We start from the raw sequence: 16,500 nt of genomic DNA on the forward strand, positions 1-16,500 counted from the left end.
GAGCATTGTTTAAAATTGTATGTTCTATCTGAAACATGGAATAAATATTTTGGGTTTCATGTCCCTTTAAGTATGTAACTGTATTCTGCAAATAGACTGAAAATCCGGAGAGATGTCAGTACATCATATACAGTGTATACAGGAAGTCTGAGTTCCTTAAAGTTTTACCGAGTAAAGACTGTCTTGAAAAATTCCTGTTATCAGGCCGAAACGCGTCGACATCTAACTGGTGAGATAATAACTGATACCCTTAATAAGGAGCTTTCAAATTTTCTACAGTATTGTTTTCTTTCCCCTTTTTTCACAGGAACTTTTAGACTACAACAACTAATGGGATTTCAACTAACCAATTACCTCCACTTTTTTTATCACTTAACACTTTTGATAACATTTGAATTTTTCTATTTTTTCCAAATTTTGCATTTTTGTTATTTTGAATATTGGAGATCACATTTTTTATGGTTTTTTTAACACGAAACATCTAAGGAGTATTTCTTTCACCAAAGATTATTTATTTGGACACTTCAACGTATTCACTACTTTGGACACATATACCATACTCAAATTATTGGGACTATCCTATATATTGCGGCTTTTCTATTTGGACTGTTTGTATACATCCCTATCTGGGACACTTACCTAAAGAAAATCTTTTTTTTATATGTCATGGTTTTAAACTAATTTTAAACTATCTGTGTATATATTTTATTTTCTAATTTTGTGTATTTATTATATGATATAATATGTATTCATGGATCCATGATTTCTAATATGTTTTAAATTTCGTTCTATATTTTGTTTGAGATATATATCATTGTGTAAAATAAAATTGTAACACCATATACTTTCACCTCTGCCTATTGGCGCTCACTTCATGTACCTCTCACCTCCTCCTAATACTCAGACACCAGGGCACGTGCCTCTCACCTCCTCCTAATACACAGACACCAGGACATGTACCTCTCACCTCCTCCTAATACACAGACACCAGGGGACGCACCTCTCACCTACCCCTAATTCACAGACACCAGGGCACGTACCTCTCACCTCCTCCTAATACACAGATACCAGGGCACGTACCTCTCACCTCCTCCTAATACAAAGACACCAGGGCACGTACCTCTCACCTACTCCTAATACACAGACACCAGGGCATGTACCTCTCACCTCCTCCTAATACACAGACACCAGGGCATGTACCTCTCACCTACCCCTAATTCACAGACACCAGGGCACGTACCTCTCACCTCCTCCTAATACACAGACACCAGGGCACGCACCTCTCACCTCCTCCTAATACACAGACACCAGGGCATGTACCTCTCACCTCCTCCTAATACACAGACACCAGGGCACTTACCTCTTACCTACCCCTAATACATAAACAGGGCACTTACCTCTCACCTACCCCTAATACACAGACACCAGGGCATGTACCTCTCACCTCCTCCTAATACAAAGACACCAGGGCACGCACCACTGACCTCTTCCTAATACTAAGACTCACAGGTAACCCTCACCTTTACATACATCTGTCTTCTATGCTTCTTCCCTCACCTCTGCCTTTGTAAGTAACCGCTCTCTCTCTCATGGCCACACTCACCTTGCAATTTTTTTCCCAAACTGAAGGAGGTATCAACTGGATGGGAAAGTGACTTTTAATTATACGTTGTGTTGTTATTTCTTCTGCTAGTTCCAAACCTACAAAATAAAGAAAACAAGGAGGGTTTTTTTTACACATCAGAAATGATTAATGACCTTGCAAAAGATGTGAACGCGCACAAAACTGTTTTAAAGGTATTTAATTGGTAATTGATATATCAAAAAACACATTATATTGCAAACCAGAGACACAACCCTTGCAAAGCCTTTTTAGTGTTTATCTCCCTTTATGTGACCAATTCAGGGATATATGTAAATAGGTATGTGCATATTTTCATATTTAGCATCTGTCTAGAAAATGGCTGTTGTCTGATTTCTTAGAGACAAAGTACATCACACACATCTCAGTGCAAATCCAAATATTTATGCGTTTCACGTTTCTATTAAATCCGGTGCAGAAAATAGCTGGATTTGTTTTGGTAAACGAAAGCCGAAAACAAAAATCAGCTCATATCTAGTAAATGATCTCCAGCACATATAAAGCAGTCACTGTGCAGCATGTTGCATCAGGGTTCTGAATTTCATTGCACTTCAGTCTCTCTGGGGTCAAGGAACAAACTCAAATTTGTATATATAAACCACAGGAAAGCAGTCAAAATCTACTAATAGATACTTTATTTCATAGCCAACATTATAAAAACAAACAAACGAACCACAGCAAGTGTAACCGCCAACATTTTTTAATTTTTTTATTTATATACACACACTTGTACTTATTTGTAGCGTCTATTCATTAAATAACAAATAGAACCTTAGGTTACACTTAGGATGTTAGGTTAGTAGGAGGTGTTTGCAATAGATAGCGCTACAATGTAAGTGAAGTCTAACAGTCAATCCAAAAAGAACCAAACATTTTGTGTAAACTAACAATAACATTGTCAGATTATTTTAAACAATTCAGGCAACTTGAAATATTCTATTGTGGTATGTTGTCTCATATTTCCTGAAGAATAATTAAGCAGCCAATCCGAATTTGTTAAAGCACTAATATGGAGCTTTTTCATCTGTCATACTTTCTATAAAATGTATCCCTCGGCACGTGGGCGTTAACTATGATTACGGGTTCATCCTGAAACGCGTCAGTGACATCAGCAGGGCCGAGGTTGTAGCTTCTTGCTTTTAATTTTGGCGGTTACACTTGCTGTGGTTCGTTTGTTTATTTCATAGCCAACATTATAAAAACAAAGTATCTATTTTTATCTCACCACTTTGGAGCCGGACTGGGTGCTTTTATTGTTTAAATAGCTTCTTCTCACCAAGGATACCTAAAGGGCTCAAGCGGAGAGGTGTCTGGGATACAGCACTATACAAGACCGGCGAGCTGCCATTGTAGTGCCAGCGATCTGTTTAAGGAACAAGCTGAACGCCGGGAAGAAGCTAAGTGAAGGAAAGACGGAGAGACAGGACGTTTAACAGTCCAGTGAGTACCTGCATACCCCATGATAATTGTATGTGCCCTATGAGGCCGGTTTTGAAGTTGTAACATCGTGGAAAATACACTTTATAACACGGGAACTCTGTAGATCACGTTATTCACAGCTCCGCACTGACAAACGCTTGGAATATGCTGTTGAATGGTTTAACCTTTTGTTTGCTTTGCTAAAATCTACTAATGTCAAACGGTTCTTCTGAATGCACAAAGGTGCATTATAAGCGAAATGTATTTCCTTCCTTATAAAAAGTTGAACTATATGTATAGTAAAATAAACATAAGTCCCTGATATAACAGAGTTTTGCCCTATTATGGGGCGGATTTATCACTGTCTGGATGGACAAATTTCACAAGCAGTGAAACTGACCGCCCAAGATTGCAAATTACAGAGAGCAATTATTTTTAATATTATTATTATTATCATCATTTATTTGTAAATCGCCGCCAAATTCCGTAGCGCTGGGTACAATGATAGGGGTATACAATGACAAAGATTTGTGATAAAATACAAAACTAAACAAATCTAGTACAGGAGGAAGAGGGTCCTGCTCCGGAGAGCTCACAGTCTATAGGTTAAGGGTGCAGAGACATAAGGTTGGGGTAGCTTGTTACATTGGTTCATTACAAACATTTAATATTGTACTCTAGTTAATAATTTTGATGTATCTGACAGATAAAAGTCTTCATTCGTTAAATAAGAAATATAATTTACATATTTGTAGAAAGTTGTTAAAATGTATTACGGTAGACTGTGTGGGGCCCATTTATCAGGCTCTGGATGGAGCATGGGGGCCTGTGTTTCTGGAGAGCCTGCAGGCTCACCAGAAACACCAGTTATGAAGCAGCGGTCTAAAGACCGCTGCTCCATAACCTGTCCGCCTGCTCTGAGCAGACATCGCCGAAAATCAACCCTTTCGAGTATGATTGGGTTGATTGACACCCCCTGCTGGCGGCCGATTGGCTGCAAATCTGCAGGGGTGCGGTGTTGCACCAGCAGCTCACAAGATCTGCTGGTGCAATGCTGAATACAGAGAGCGTATTGCTCTCCGCATTCAGCGAAGTCTGGCGGACCTGATCTGCACTGTCGGATCAGTTCCGCCAGACCTTTCATAAATATCCCCCTGTGTCTGAAGAAGATTTGTATGAATAACTTTATTGTACCAAACTGTATCAAATTGTAAAATAAAGTGTTTTTCAGTGACTATTGCATAATTTGTCAATTTCCTACATAAAATGTCTCAATTTCTTAGTCTCCCTTATTTTCTTAACCCCTTAATGACCACAATGTACCCTGTATGTCACTGGTCGTTAAGGTTTTTTTCAGGACATAATAGCACAAGTCTAGCAAGAACACACTATTAATGCCCTCCCTCCAGCAGGCTTTGTGGAATAGAGCAGTCTCAACGCTGGTGGCAAGACCGCGCTATAAAACAATCAAGTCCCAAAAAAAAAAAAGCCAGCGACATACAGGGTACGTCGCTGGTCCTTAAGGGGTTAAAAAAAGTTGGCAACCCTATTAAATTAGCCATGCACTTTTTATATAGATATTTTTGATGGCAGAGTTTGTATGTCCCAATCAAACATAAAAAAAAAAAAAAAAAAAAAAAAATACAATACTGTCACGGATACCAGACAGTTAAGGCTACACCCCCCTACAACCTCACCCCTGTTTCTCAGTGGTTTTGGGCTCCTCAGAGCAACCACAATCCCTGGAAGCTTTGGTTTGCTTGTCTTGTGAAAAGCTGGTGTATGACCAGGAAAACCCTCCTAGGCTGTCCGGGCTCCTGGAACTCCAGCTAACTTTACCCCTGCTCCAGCAACCATGTGCCCCAGAGCTTCACTTTTTTGGGGATTAGTAGCCCCTAGGGAGGACAAGTGGTGGGGAAATTACCGGAGGGGAGCTGCTTTGGGAACCAGGGGTTTTGGACACCCCTACCCCCATAAATTCAACGGGCTGTATCTCCGGTCCCCAATAACGAACCACGCCACTTTTTGGACTGTGGCATCTGGGGACAGAGAGCTTTCAAATGACACCCTGGAAGTGCCACCACTCCCCCAGTATCACCCCAAAACCGTCACCTGTGTCCTGGGATTCTGTGGGACTATGGTTGCTATGGAGGTGCTGGTCAGTCTGGAGGGCCTGTTTTATCAAGATGTGTGTTTGTCCCAATAAAGTCAGTTCTTATTTTACCTGAATGCTAGTCTCTCTAGTCATTTAGGTGGGCTCCTGCTAGAATCACTTTCCTGGGCTACATAGCAGCCTGTTCCAGGCAAAGGAAGGACCCTCTGGCAGAGCTACCCAGTCGGGGTAGCTGGAGTCAGCCACAGGGTGGGACACTGAGTACTGGTGCTGTCGGGCATCAGGTGTGGCTACAGGCTGTGGTCACTTGCCAGCTACATAGCTGCAGTCAGCAGGGAGGAAGCAGGACCCGTTTGATGGAGCTACCAAGTCGGGTTAGCCGTCACATTGGTTGGCAGTGGTGGGATCTGCTTCTTCCACACGATTCCTGCTGACAAAGAAGGGCCACAGTAGCTGGTAACTATGGAAGCCGAGTACAGGAGGCACTGACCCAGCTGGACGGTCCTGGTTCTAAACTAGACCAGCTGAGCTGCAGGAGCATTGTCCGCCGGCAACTATGGAGGGAGAGGCTTCAACAAGTAAAGGATTGTGATGGAAAGGTCCTCCCCACAGATGAGAGGTACTGGGTCCGGTAGGACTTGCAAGTGCTTTTCCTGGGAGAGCAGCTCATTGAGGAATGGCTATCGGAACAAGATCAACTGGTCCAGGCAGAGATGTGGGTGGAGGACGGCTACCAGGACCTCAGATGGCTCGCTATGCAAGCACGGCCATGGCTGGAGGATTGCTCCCCCACAGAGGGCTTTGGCCTCTCCCGAGAGCAGCTGTTGGATCTCTCTGGGGTACCCTGGCTGGTATCCGATATGGTATAGCTTATTATCCAAGAATGGGAACTAGAAAAGGCATACAAGAGGCTGCTAGACAGAGTTCTGCAGCATGCCACGGAGTCTGCACGGAGCTGTGGTGCAGCACTCTGGGAATCATGGAGGTTGGCCTCAGATGAGTGGCAACAGAGCATAAGCGACAAAAAAAACAAACACTAAATTACAGAAAATAATAAAATAATTACAAGATTTTTAAACTTATTACACCTACTATAATCCCTCTAATAAATAAAAAAGCCCCCCAAAATAAAAAAAGCCCTACTCAATACTAAATTACAAATGCAATCAGCCAATAGGATTGAGCTCGCATTCTATTGCCTGTTCCAATCAGCCAATAGAATGCAAGCTCAATCCTATTGGCCGATTGCATCAACCAATCGGATTTTCCTACCTTAATTCCGATTGGCTGATAGAATCCTATCAGCCAATCTGAATTCGAGGGACGCCATCTTGGATGACGTCATTTAAAAGGAACCGTCATTCGTCGTTAGTCGTCATGCTGGAAGGATGCTCCGCGCCGGATGTCTTCAAGATGGAGTCGCTCCTCGTCGGATGGATGAAGATAGAAGGTGCCACTTGAATGAAGCCTTTTTATTCTGGTCCGGATGTCCTCTTCTGCTCGGATAGGATGAAGACTTCTACCGGTCTGTTGGACCTCTTCTGCCCCATCGGATGAAGACATCTGGCCGGATTGGATGACCACTTGTGCCCGGCTGGGTGAAGACGGCTCAAGGTAGAGTGATCTTCAATGGGGTAGTGTTAGTTTTTTTAAGGGGGTATTGGGTGGGTTTTAGAGTAGGGGTGTGTGGGTGTTGGGTTGTTGGAGGGGGGTATAGAATAAAAGTAGTTAAGTATTTCCGTGTAACTGGTTTTAAATAATTTACGTTTTTGTAAATTTGTAAAAGTTCAGGGAAGAACCCCTTCAAAAGCCTGGTGGGAATCCTGTTACCAGTTAAAGGCACATGTAAATGAGTTTGTGCTCTGATCTAAGCAATCACAGTGTAGCATGTTGCTGGGTCATTCAGACTCCCCCATAATTAAGTATAACTGAGAAAATGTTATAGCAAAAGCAGGCAAAATAAATTATTTATGCTGTAGCTTTATTTATACAAGTATAAAAACAAATGCTCTCGTGTGTCAGAGCAGTTTATTATTGCACTATTGCTTGATTATAACTATGTATGTGTTTAACTGTATGAGCTGACTCTTGTTAGGACAAAACCATCCTGTTACCATTTTATTCCTCTATGTTTTAAAGGATAACTAATAAAGTATTGACTTTTTAAACGCTGGTGCTCCATCCAATTCCTTTTTTTGCTGATTTGTATTGATCTAAGGATGTAGAGCACAGCACCACAGAGTTTTCTCCTACAAGGTCCCTGGAAGCCCTTACTCGACATACTGCACGTACAGCTGTCATTCAAACCACAAGCCTGCACCGGAAGTTGGAGTGCGAGGAACACGCACACACCAACCACGTCCCCTCCCTCGAGACAAGTCTGAGGAGGGTCAACAGAGGCACCAGGCACGCCAGACGGAGGAGACCGGTATACCCAGGAGAGAACCGGGGACTGCTGCTAGAAGTATAGGCGTCCTGACCGGGTGTGTTCAAACGTTGTCTCTAGGACCGGACGAAGAGAGGCGAGGTGGAAATTGTGGTTATTTGTGCCGTTTGGGAACTCCAGGTCTACGAATGGGGACATTTGTCAGCCGGGTCTGACAGAGTTAACCTGCATAGTTGCACAGCACGGAACAGCAGTATATTGGACTGTAGTCACACACTTGTTTCATACTTTTGCGAGGGTTCATTGTTCTTGTATAACTCTGGTCAAACACAGTTAAATTCCACACCAAAGCAGCAATGTACTATGGAAGAGCTAACTGAACACATCTGATGAGCTAATGACAAGAGGCATGTGTGTAGCCACCAATTGCCAGCTGCACCTGATCCTACCTAGTTTTGCTTTTCAACAAAGGATATCAAGAGAATTAAGTACATTTGATAATAGAAGTACATTAAAAACTGTGTTAAAATTCCGCACTCAGACTCAAAAGCTTAAAGGGACAATGAACCCAAATTTTTTTCTTTCACGATTCAGATAGAGCATGCAATTTTAAGCAACTTTCTAATTTACGTCTATTATCAATTTTTCTTCGTTCTCTTGCTATCTTTATTTGAAAAAGAAGGCATCTAAGCTTTTTTTTTGGTTCAGGATAGAACTTTTTTTATTGGTGGATGAATTTATCCACCAATTAGCAAGAACAACCCAGGTTGTTCACCAAAAATGGACCGGCATTTTAACTTTCATTCTTGCATTTCAAATAAAGATTCCAAGAAAATGAAGAAAATTTGATAATATGAGTAAATTAGAAAGTTGCTTAAAATGTCATGCTCTATCTGAATCACGAAAGAAAAAATTTGGGTTCAGTGTCCCTTTAAAGGGACATTGAGCTGCTGAGTACAACTACAATAGAATTGTTACTACTCACTATGCTATTGATTTTCCTCCTGTGCCTGCAGCTGTCTTCAAAGTCGTTCTCTAATTTTAACCCTTACAAGTATTAGTTAGTGCAGCTCTGCATCTCCACACTGGGCGCTGCCATCTTGGAGCTTATATTTGTTGTGTAACTTTTAAACTGTGCAAAAAACCTGCACAAATGTAACACTAACTGCTCTGTATTATGTGAGATAAACTGAAATGACAGGTACAGCTGTCAGAAAGCAGATCTGTGAAAGAGCTCTGCTCCTGTCACATGATGCAGCAATACGGGAGCTACAAGATGGCAGCGCCCAGTATAAAATGCAGAGCTTTACTAACTGGATTCTGTAATGAGGTAAAATAAGAGGCTTTAGAGACCGGTGCAGGTACAGGAGGAAATGTAATTGTACAGTGAGTAGTAACCTGCTATTTTAGCTGTACCCAGCTGTTTAATGTCCCTTGATTTGTATGCAGGGCCGCACTGAGACCAAACAGGGCCCCGGGTAAAAATTAGGGAAGGGCCCCCACTATCTCATACAGACCCAAATTTATGCAAATGAACATGGAAGCCTCCTTGCCCTGCCCACACCAGGCCCCCCAACCTCCAGGGCAAGGACCCCCAATGTCAAGGACCAGAGGCAGGGCCCCCAACCTCCAGGGTCATACCCCACACTCCATGGCCCTCACAGTGATAAAGCCCCTACAGTACCCCCCACACACTTTAGAGACCCCGAGCAACAAACCCCACATCCAGGCACTAACACACACTTAACTGCTTAGTTACTGATAGGGCAGCAGTAAGCCCCAGCTTAAGCAGCACACCAGGAGCCATGGTGATGCAATTTGTGGGCCCCCGGCCCGCCCCCCTACATGCTGGGCCCTTGGTCCAGGTCCTATTAGCCCGGCTGATTAGTCCGCCCCTGCTTGTATGTCCCTTTAATTAATAATTTAGGGCTAAATTACAAGTGGTGCGCTATTTAGAGCTGCCGCTTGAGTGTTAACACCACTAGAAGTAAGCTTTTTGAGTGTGCTGATTAGCGCGTGTATTACAAGTTGAAAGCTATTTTTTTGTACATGAGTGAAATCCAACGTGCACTAACTTGAGGAGTTTGGATACCGTGCGAACTTCTTCTCCACATAGACTTTAATGAAGATAGAAAACGTATCCATCGTGCACTAACCCAACCGCGTTTAACCAAGTGCACTAAACCTGACAAGAAGAAAATGTTCTATTTATTTTTACATATATATTTCTATATGTATGTGATGATTTTTTTTGTAAAATATATACATAAATATATGAATATACATGGGTATAGGTCAGTGGCGTATTTAGGTTTTGTGCTGCCCTAGGCACTTAAAATTCTGCAGCCTGCAGGGTCGTTATGTTGGAATACTGCCCTGCGGCCCAGTCTCCGAAGGGAGGGGATCATGCTCTGCTTCAGTATGTCACAGTACATGTTGGCATTCATGGTTCCCTTAATGAACTGTAGCTCCCCAGTGCTGGCAGCACTCATGCAGGCCCAGACCATGACACTCCCACCACCATGGTTGACTGTATGCAAGACACACTTGTCTTTGTAATCCTCACCTGGTTGCCCCCACACACGCTTGTCACCATCTGAACTAAATACGTTTATCTTGGTCTCATTGGACCACAGGACATGGTTCCAGTAATCCATGGCCTTAGTCTGCTTGTCTTCAAACAACTGTTTGTGGGCTTTCTTGTGCATCATCTTTAGAAGAGGCTTTCTTCTGGGACGACAGCCATGCAGACCAATTTGAGATATATATATATATATATATATATATATATATATATATATATATATATATATATATATATATATATATATATATATATATATATATATATATATATATATATATATATATATATATATATATATATATATATATATATATATATATATATATATATATATATATATATATATATATATATATATATATATTTATAGAAGAAAAAGAGAATCTTGTTAATAGTATCTCACTTTATTAGTGAACGTTTTCGGACCAATACAAGTCCGTCCTCAGACAAAAAAAAGTGTGTATACAATCTAACTTACCCACCACCAAACATAACACCGTGCAGCAGCTGGACGCCACATTCTCCTGGGTAGACCCACCCCAAATCGTGACATCATCACCCTGAGCAGCTGTCAAAAAAATTAACATGTATAACATATGTTATTAAAACACAAGAATATGTCCAAAGCAAAAGCAATCACATAAAGAAGGAGAAGGCAAAAGTGTGATGAGACCGTACATGCCGTAATCGATCTTGCCTCAAGGTTGCCATGGCAACCTAATAAACAAAATAGAGGGACAAAAAGCGATTGGGTGAGATACCTCCAATCACATGAGCGATCGGCATCTGTGGGTAAACACACCTTCGAACCAGATTAGTAAGCATATAATAGAGGGAATTAGCACAATATCACTAGCATATAGATACAATAAAGAATAATGCAGAGAGCATGTTAATAAACGTAATACTGTGTATCTAAAATGCTTTCAACAAAATTTGAACGTCTCATGGTTGCCATAGCAATCATACAAATCAATAAGAGAGAACGTACAAAAGTTGAAAAGCAGTTTGTGCAAAAGAGCCAAAAACATTAACCATTAGATAGCGGAAATCGAAAAGAATGGACTTAAATCACATTCATCACAACTAGTCATACTTAAAGGTTGCCATAGTAACCAAACACAGAGTTTAGAGGGGCAAAAAACCGATTGGGTACAACATCCCCAATTCGATGAACAGTCGATTAATATGGATAAGACACTCATGATATAAACAAATACACATAAACGCCACAGCAATCCAAAATCTATGTTCAAGATAGATCCAATACAAATAATGTAGTTCTGTACCCGGGCGTAGTAAAACAACCATGAATGCTCCACAGTTGCCGTAGCAATCCTCAACAAAAAATAGAAAAGAACGTTCATAGGTTTAAGCACAGCCTATACAGAAAAACATAGGTACTTAAAAATAGGCCTTAGTAGTAATAAACCATAAAGCTACAATGGGCAACCTAAATTTAAAGTAAAACCGTACCACAATGCCACTGTGACAATTACAATTAATAAACACATGGAAAGTGACTCTCAAAGTAAAAATAAAAATAAATATAAAAATAAAAAATGGATAGTGACTCAGAGAAAAATGAAAATAAAAATGAACATAACTATGGCAGAAGGCATATCATAGAAATGCCTGCCAGTCCCGATGGGTATTAAGGGATTAATGTTTCCAGATGGCATGCCCACCTCGCCTCCCTTTGTAGTAGTAGTAGCCTATTCTGATCGCCCCCTCTGGACATGGGAGGTATATGATCGATAATCGTATACTTGAGGTCTGTAACTTTATGCTGTAATTGCTGGAAGTGCCGTGCCACTGGTTGTTCTAAGCCTCCCTTGTTGATTGCTGTTCTAATGGCAGACAGGTGGTTTGCCATACATGTACGGAGATTGTCAACGGTCTTTCCAACATAAAAAAGGCCACATGTACAATGAAGTAAGTACACAATGTGTGTGGTGGTACATGTAAGGCGGTATTTGTGCTTATAGATCTTTCTTCTGTAAGGGTGGGTAAAGGAGGATCCAGTAATCAGACCTCCACAAGTAGTACAGCCTAGGCAATGGTATACACCTGGTTTTGTGGTGTCCAACCATATTGTCTTCTTATAGCATTTTTGTGGATCAGTCTGAACCAAAATGTCTCTCAAAGACCTTGCCCTTCTATACCCCATTCGTGGGGCAGGCTTATTCAAGAGGGAGAGTGATCGGTCAGTATTAATGATCTCCCAATGTTTTTTAATTGCCAATGCTAACTCTTTTATCCCCAGTGTAAGTTGTCACAAACGTCAATGTGTTCTCATTAGTCGTTCTTTTTTCTTTAGGGGTTTCCAGAAGTTGTTTAAAGAAAAAAAGAAAAAATAACGACTGATGAGAACAGAATGACTTTTGTGACAACTTACACTGGGGATAAAAGAGGAGTTAGCATCAGCAATTAAAAACATTGGGAGATCATTAATACTGACTGATCACTCCCCCTCTAGAATATGCCTGCCCCACGAATGGGGTATAGAAGGGCAAGGTATTTGAGAGACATTTTGGTTCAGACTGATCCACAAAAATGCTATAAGAAGACAACATGGTTGGACACCACACAACCAGGTGTATACCGTTGCCTAGGCTGTACTACTTGTGGAGGTCTGATTACTGGATCCTCCTTTACCCACCCTTATAGAAGAAAGAACTATAAGCACAAATACCGTATTACATGTACCACCACACATATTGTGTACTTACCTCATTGTACATGTGGCCTTTTTTATGTTGGAAAGGCCGTTGACGATCTCCGTACACGTATGGCAAACCACCAGTCTGCCATTAGAACAGCGATCAAGAATGGAGGCTCAGAACAACCGGTGGCACGGCACTTCCAGCAATTACAGCATAAGGTTACAGACCTCAAGTATACGATTATCAATCATATACCTCCCATCTCCAGAGGGGGCGATTGGAATAGGCTACTACTACAAAGGGAGGAGTGGTGGACATACCATCTGGAAACATTAATCCCTTAGGGACTTAATACCCATCTGGACTGGCAGACATTTCTATGATATGCCTTACTTCTGCCATAGTCATGTTCATTTTTATTTTCATTTTTCTCTGAGAGTCACTATCCATTTTTATTTTTATATTTACTTTATCGAGAGTCACTTTCCATGTGTTTATTAATTGTAATTGTCACAGCGGTATTGTGGTACAGTTTTACTTTAAATTTAGGTTGCCCATTGTAGATTTATGGTTTATTACTACTAACGCCTATTTTTAAGTACCTATCGCCTAGATTACAAGTTTTGTCGGTCCAGACCTGCGGTGCTAATGAGCCTTTTTTTTCCCACCACTCACTTTAAACAATGCTGGTATTACAAGTTTTCTGAATAGCTGCGTTAGCCTCAGAAAAGTGAGCGTGGAGCAAATTTAGCTCCACTTCTCACTGTAATACCAGCGTTGCTTAAGTCAGCGGTAAGCTGGCTAAACGTCCTTGTGCACGATTTCCCCATAGAAACAATGGGGCTGAGCTGGCTGGAAAAAAACCTAACACCTGCAAAAAAGCAGCGTCCAGCTTCTAACGCAGCCCCATTGTTTCCTATGGGGAAATAAAAGTTAAGTCTGCACCCAACATCCTAACATGAACCCCGAGTCTAAACACCCCTAATCTTACTTATTAACCCCTAATCTGCCGCCCCCGCTATCGCCGACACCTACATTATACTATTAACCCCTAATCTGCCGCTCCGGACACCGCCGCCACCTACATTATCCCTATGAACCCCTAATCTGCTGCCCCTAACATCGCTGAACCCTACATTATATTTAACCCCTATTCTGCCGCCCCCAATGTCGTCGCCACCTACCTACACTTATTAACCCCTAATCTCCCGCACCCAACGTGCTACTATAAAGTTATTAACCCCTAAACCTAAGTCTAACCCTAACACCCCCCCTAATTTAAATATAATTTAAATAAAGCTAAATAAAATTACTATCATTAAATAAATTAATCCTATTTAAAACTAAATACTTACCTATAAAATAAACCCTAATATAGCTACAATATAACTAATAGTTACATTGTAGCTATTTTAGGATTTATATTTAATTTTACAGGTAACTTTGTATTTATTTTAACTAGGTACAATAGCTATTAAATAGTTAATAACTATTTATTAGCTACCTAGTTAAAAGAATTACAAAATTACCTGTAAAATAAATCCTAACCTAAGTTACAATTAAATCTAACACTACACTATCAATAAATTAAATAAATACAATTATCTAAAATAATACAATTAAATAAAACTAAACTATATTACAAAAAACCCCACTAAATTACAAAAAATAAAAAATATATTACAAAATTTTTAATCTAATTACACCTAATCTAAACCCCCTAATATAATAAAAAAGCCCCCCAAAATAATAAAATTCCCTATCCTACACTAAATTACAAAGTAATCAGCTCTTTTAGCAGCCCTTAAAAGGGCTTTTTGCGGGGCATTGCCCCATAAGTAATCAGCTCTTTTACCTGTAAAAAAAAAGGAAATACAATACCCCCCCAACATTACAACCCACCACCCACACACCCCTACTCTAAAACCCACCTGATCCCCCCTTAATAAAACCTAACACTACCCCATTAAAGATTACCCTACCTTGAGCCGTGTTCACCCAGCCGGGCACCGATGGGCCAGAAGAGGACACCCGGACCGGCAGAAGTCTTCATCCGATCATGGCAGAAGAGGTCCTCCATCCAGCAGAAGTCTTCATCCAAGCGGCATCTTCTATCTTCAATCAATCGGAGCGGGCCATCTTCTATACAGCCGACGTGGAGCCATCCTCTTCTTCCGATGTCCTAACAAAGAATGACGGTTCCTTTAAATGAAGTCATCCAAGATGGCGTCCCTTGAATTCCGATTGGCTGATAGAAAGGATTCTATCAGCCAATCGGAATTAAGGTAGGAAAATTCCTATTGGTTGATTTAATCAGCCAATCGGAATAAAGTTCCATCCGATTAGCTGATTGGATCAGCCAATAGAATTGACCTCGCATTCTATTGGCTGATCCAATCGGATGGAACTTCAATCCGATTGGCTGATTAAATCAACCAATAGGAATTTTCCTACCTTAATTCCGATTGGCTTATAGAATCCTATCAGCCAATCGGAATTCGAGGGACGCCATCTTGGATGACATCATTTAAAAGGAACCGTCATTCTTAGTTAGGACATCGGAAGAAGAGGATGGCTCCGCGTCAGCTGTATAGAAGATGGACCCGCTCCGATTGACTGAAAATAGAAGATGCCGCTTGGATGAAGACTTCTGCTGGATGGAGGACCTCTTCTGCCCCGATCGGATGAAGACTTCTGCCAGTCCGGATGTCCTCTTCTGGCCCATCGGTGCCCGGCTGGGTGAACACGGCTCAAGGTAGGGTGATCTTCAATGGGGTAGTGTTAGGTTTTTTTATGGGGGGGGGAAATCGGGTGGGTTTTAGAGTAGGGGTGTGTGGGTGGTGGGTTGTAAAAGAGCTGATTACTTTGTAATTTAGTATAGGGTAGGGAATTTTATTATTTTGGTGGCCTTTTTATTTTATTAGGGGGCTTAGATTAGGTGTAATTAGATTAAAATTTTTATATTTTTTTATTTTTTGTAATTTAGTGTTTGTTTTTGTAATAAAGTTTAATTTAATAGTATTTTATTTTAGATAATTGTAGTTAATTTATTTAAATTAGTGTTAGGTTAGCATTTATTTTACAGGTCATTTTGTAATTATTTTAACTAGGTAGCTATTAAATAGTTAATAACTATTTAATAGCTATTGTACCTAGTTAAAAGAAATACAAAGTTGCTTGTAAAATAAATATACATGGCTACAATGTAACTATTAGTTATATTGTAGCTATATTAGGGTTTATTTTACAGGTAAGTATTTAGTTTTAAATAGGATTAATTTATTTAATGATAGTAATTTTATTTAGCTTTATTTAAATTATATTTAAATTAAGGGGGGGTTAGGGTTAGACTTAGGGGTTAATAAATTTATTATAGTAGCGGAGACGTTGGGTGCGGGAGATTAAGGGGTTAATAATTGTAGGTAGGTGGCGGCAACGTTGGGGGGGCAGATTAGGGGTTAATAAAATTTACTTTAGTGTTTGCAAGGCGGGAGTGCGGTGGTTTAGGGGTTAATACATTTATTATAGTGGCGGCGATGTCCGGTCAGCAGATTAGGGGTTAATGATTGTAGGTAGGTGGCGGCGACGTTGGGGGGGCAGATTAGGGGTTAATAACTATAATGTAGGCGTCGGAGATGTTAGGGGCAGCAGATTAGGGGTTCATAGGTATAATGTAGGTGGCGGCGG

General features: G+C 40.8%; 1 protein-coding gene across 1 annotated transcript in view; it reads right to left on the minus strand.

Moving 5' to 3' along the window:
- Nucleotides 1-16,500, minus strand: part of LOC128642303 (sulfotransferase 1C2-like) — a 68,555-nt gene that overhangs the window by 22,725 nt on the left and 29,330 nt on the right. The window contains exon 3 of the mRNA XM_053695025.1: nucleotides 1,604-1,701. Within this exon, the coding sequence (XP_053551000.1) occupies nucleotides 1,604-1,701 (98 nt within the window). The remainder of the gene's footprint in view (nucleotides 1-1,603; nucleotides 1,702-16,500) is intronic.

Source organism: Bombina bombina, chromosome 11 (genome assembly GCF_027579735.1).
Source record: "Bombina bombina isolate aBomBom1 chromosome 11, aBomBom1.pri, whole genome shotgun sequence".
In the NCBI taxonomy this organism is placed as follows: Eukaryota; Metazoa; Chordata; class Amphibia; order Anura; family Bombinatoridae; genus Bombina; species Bombina bombina.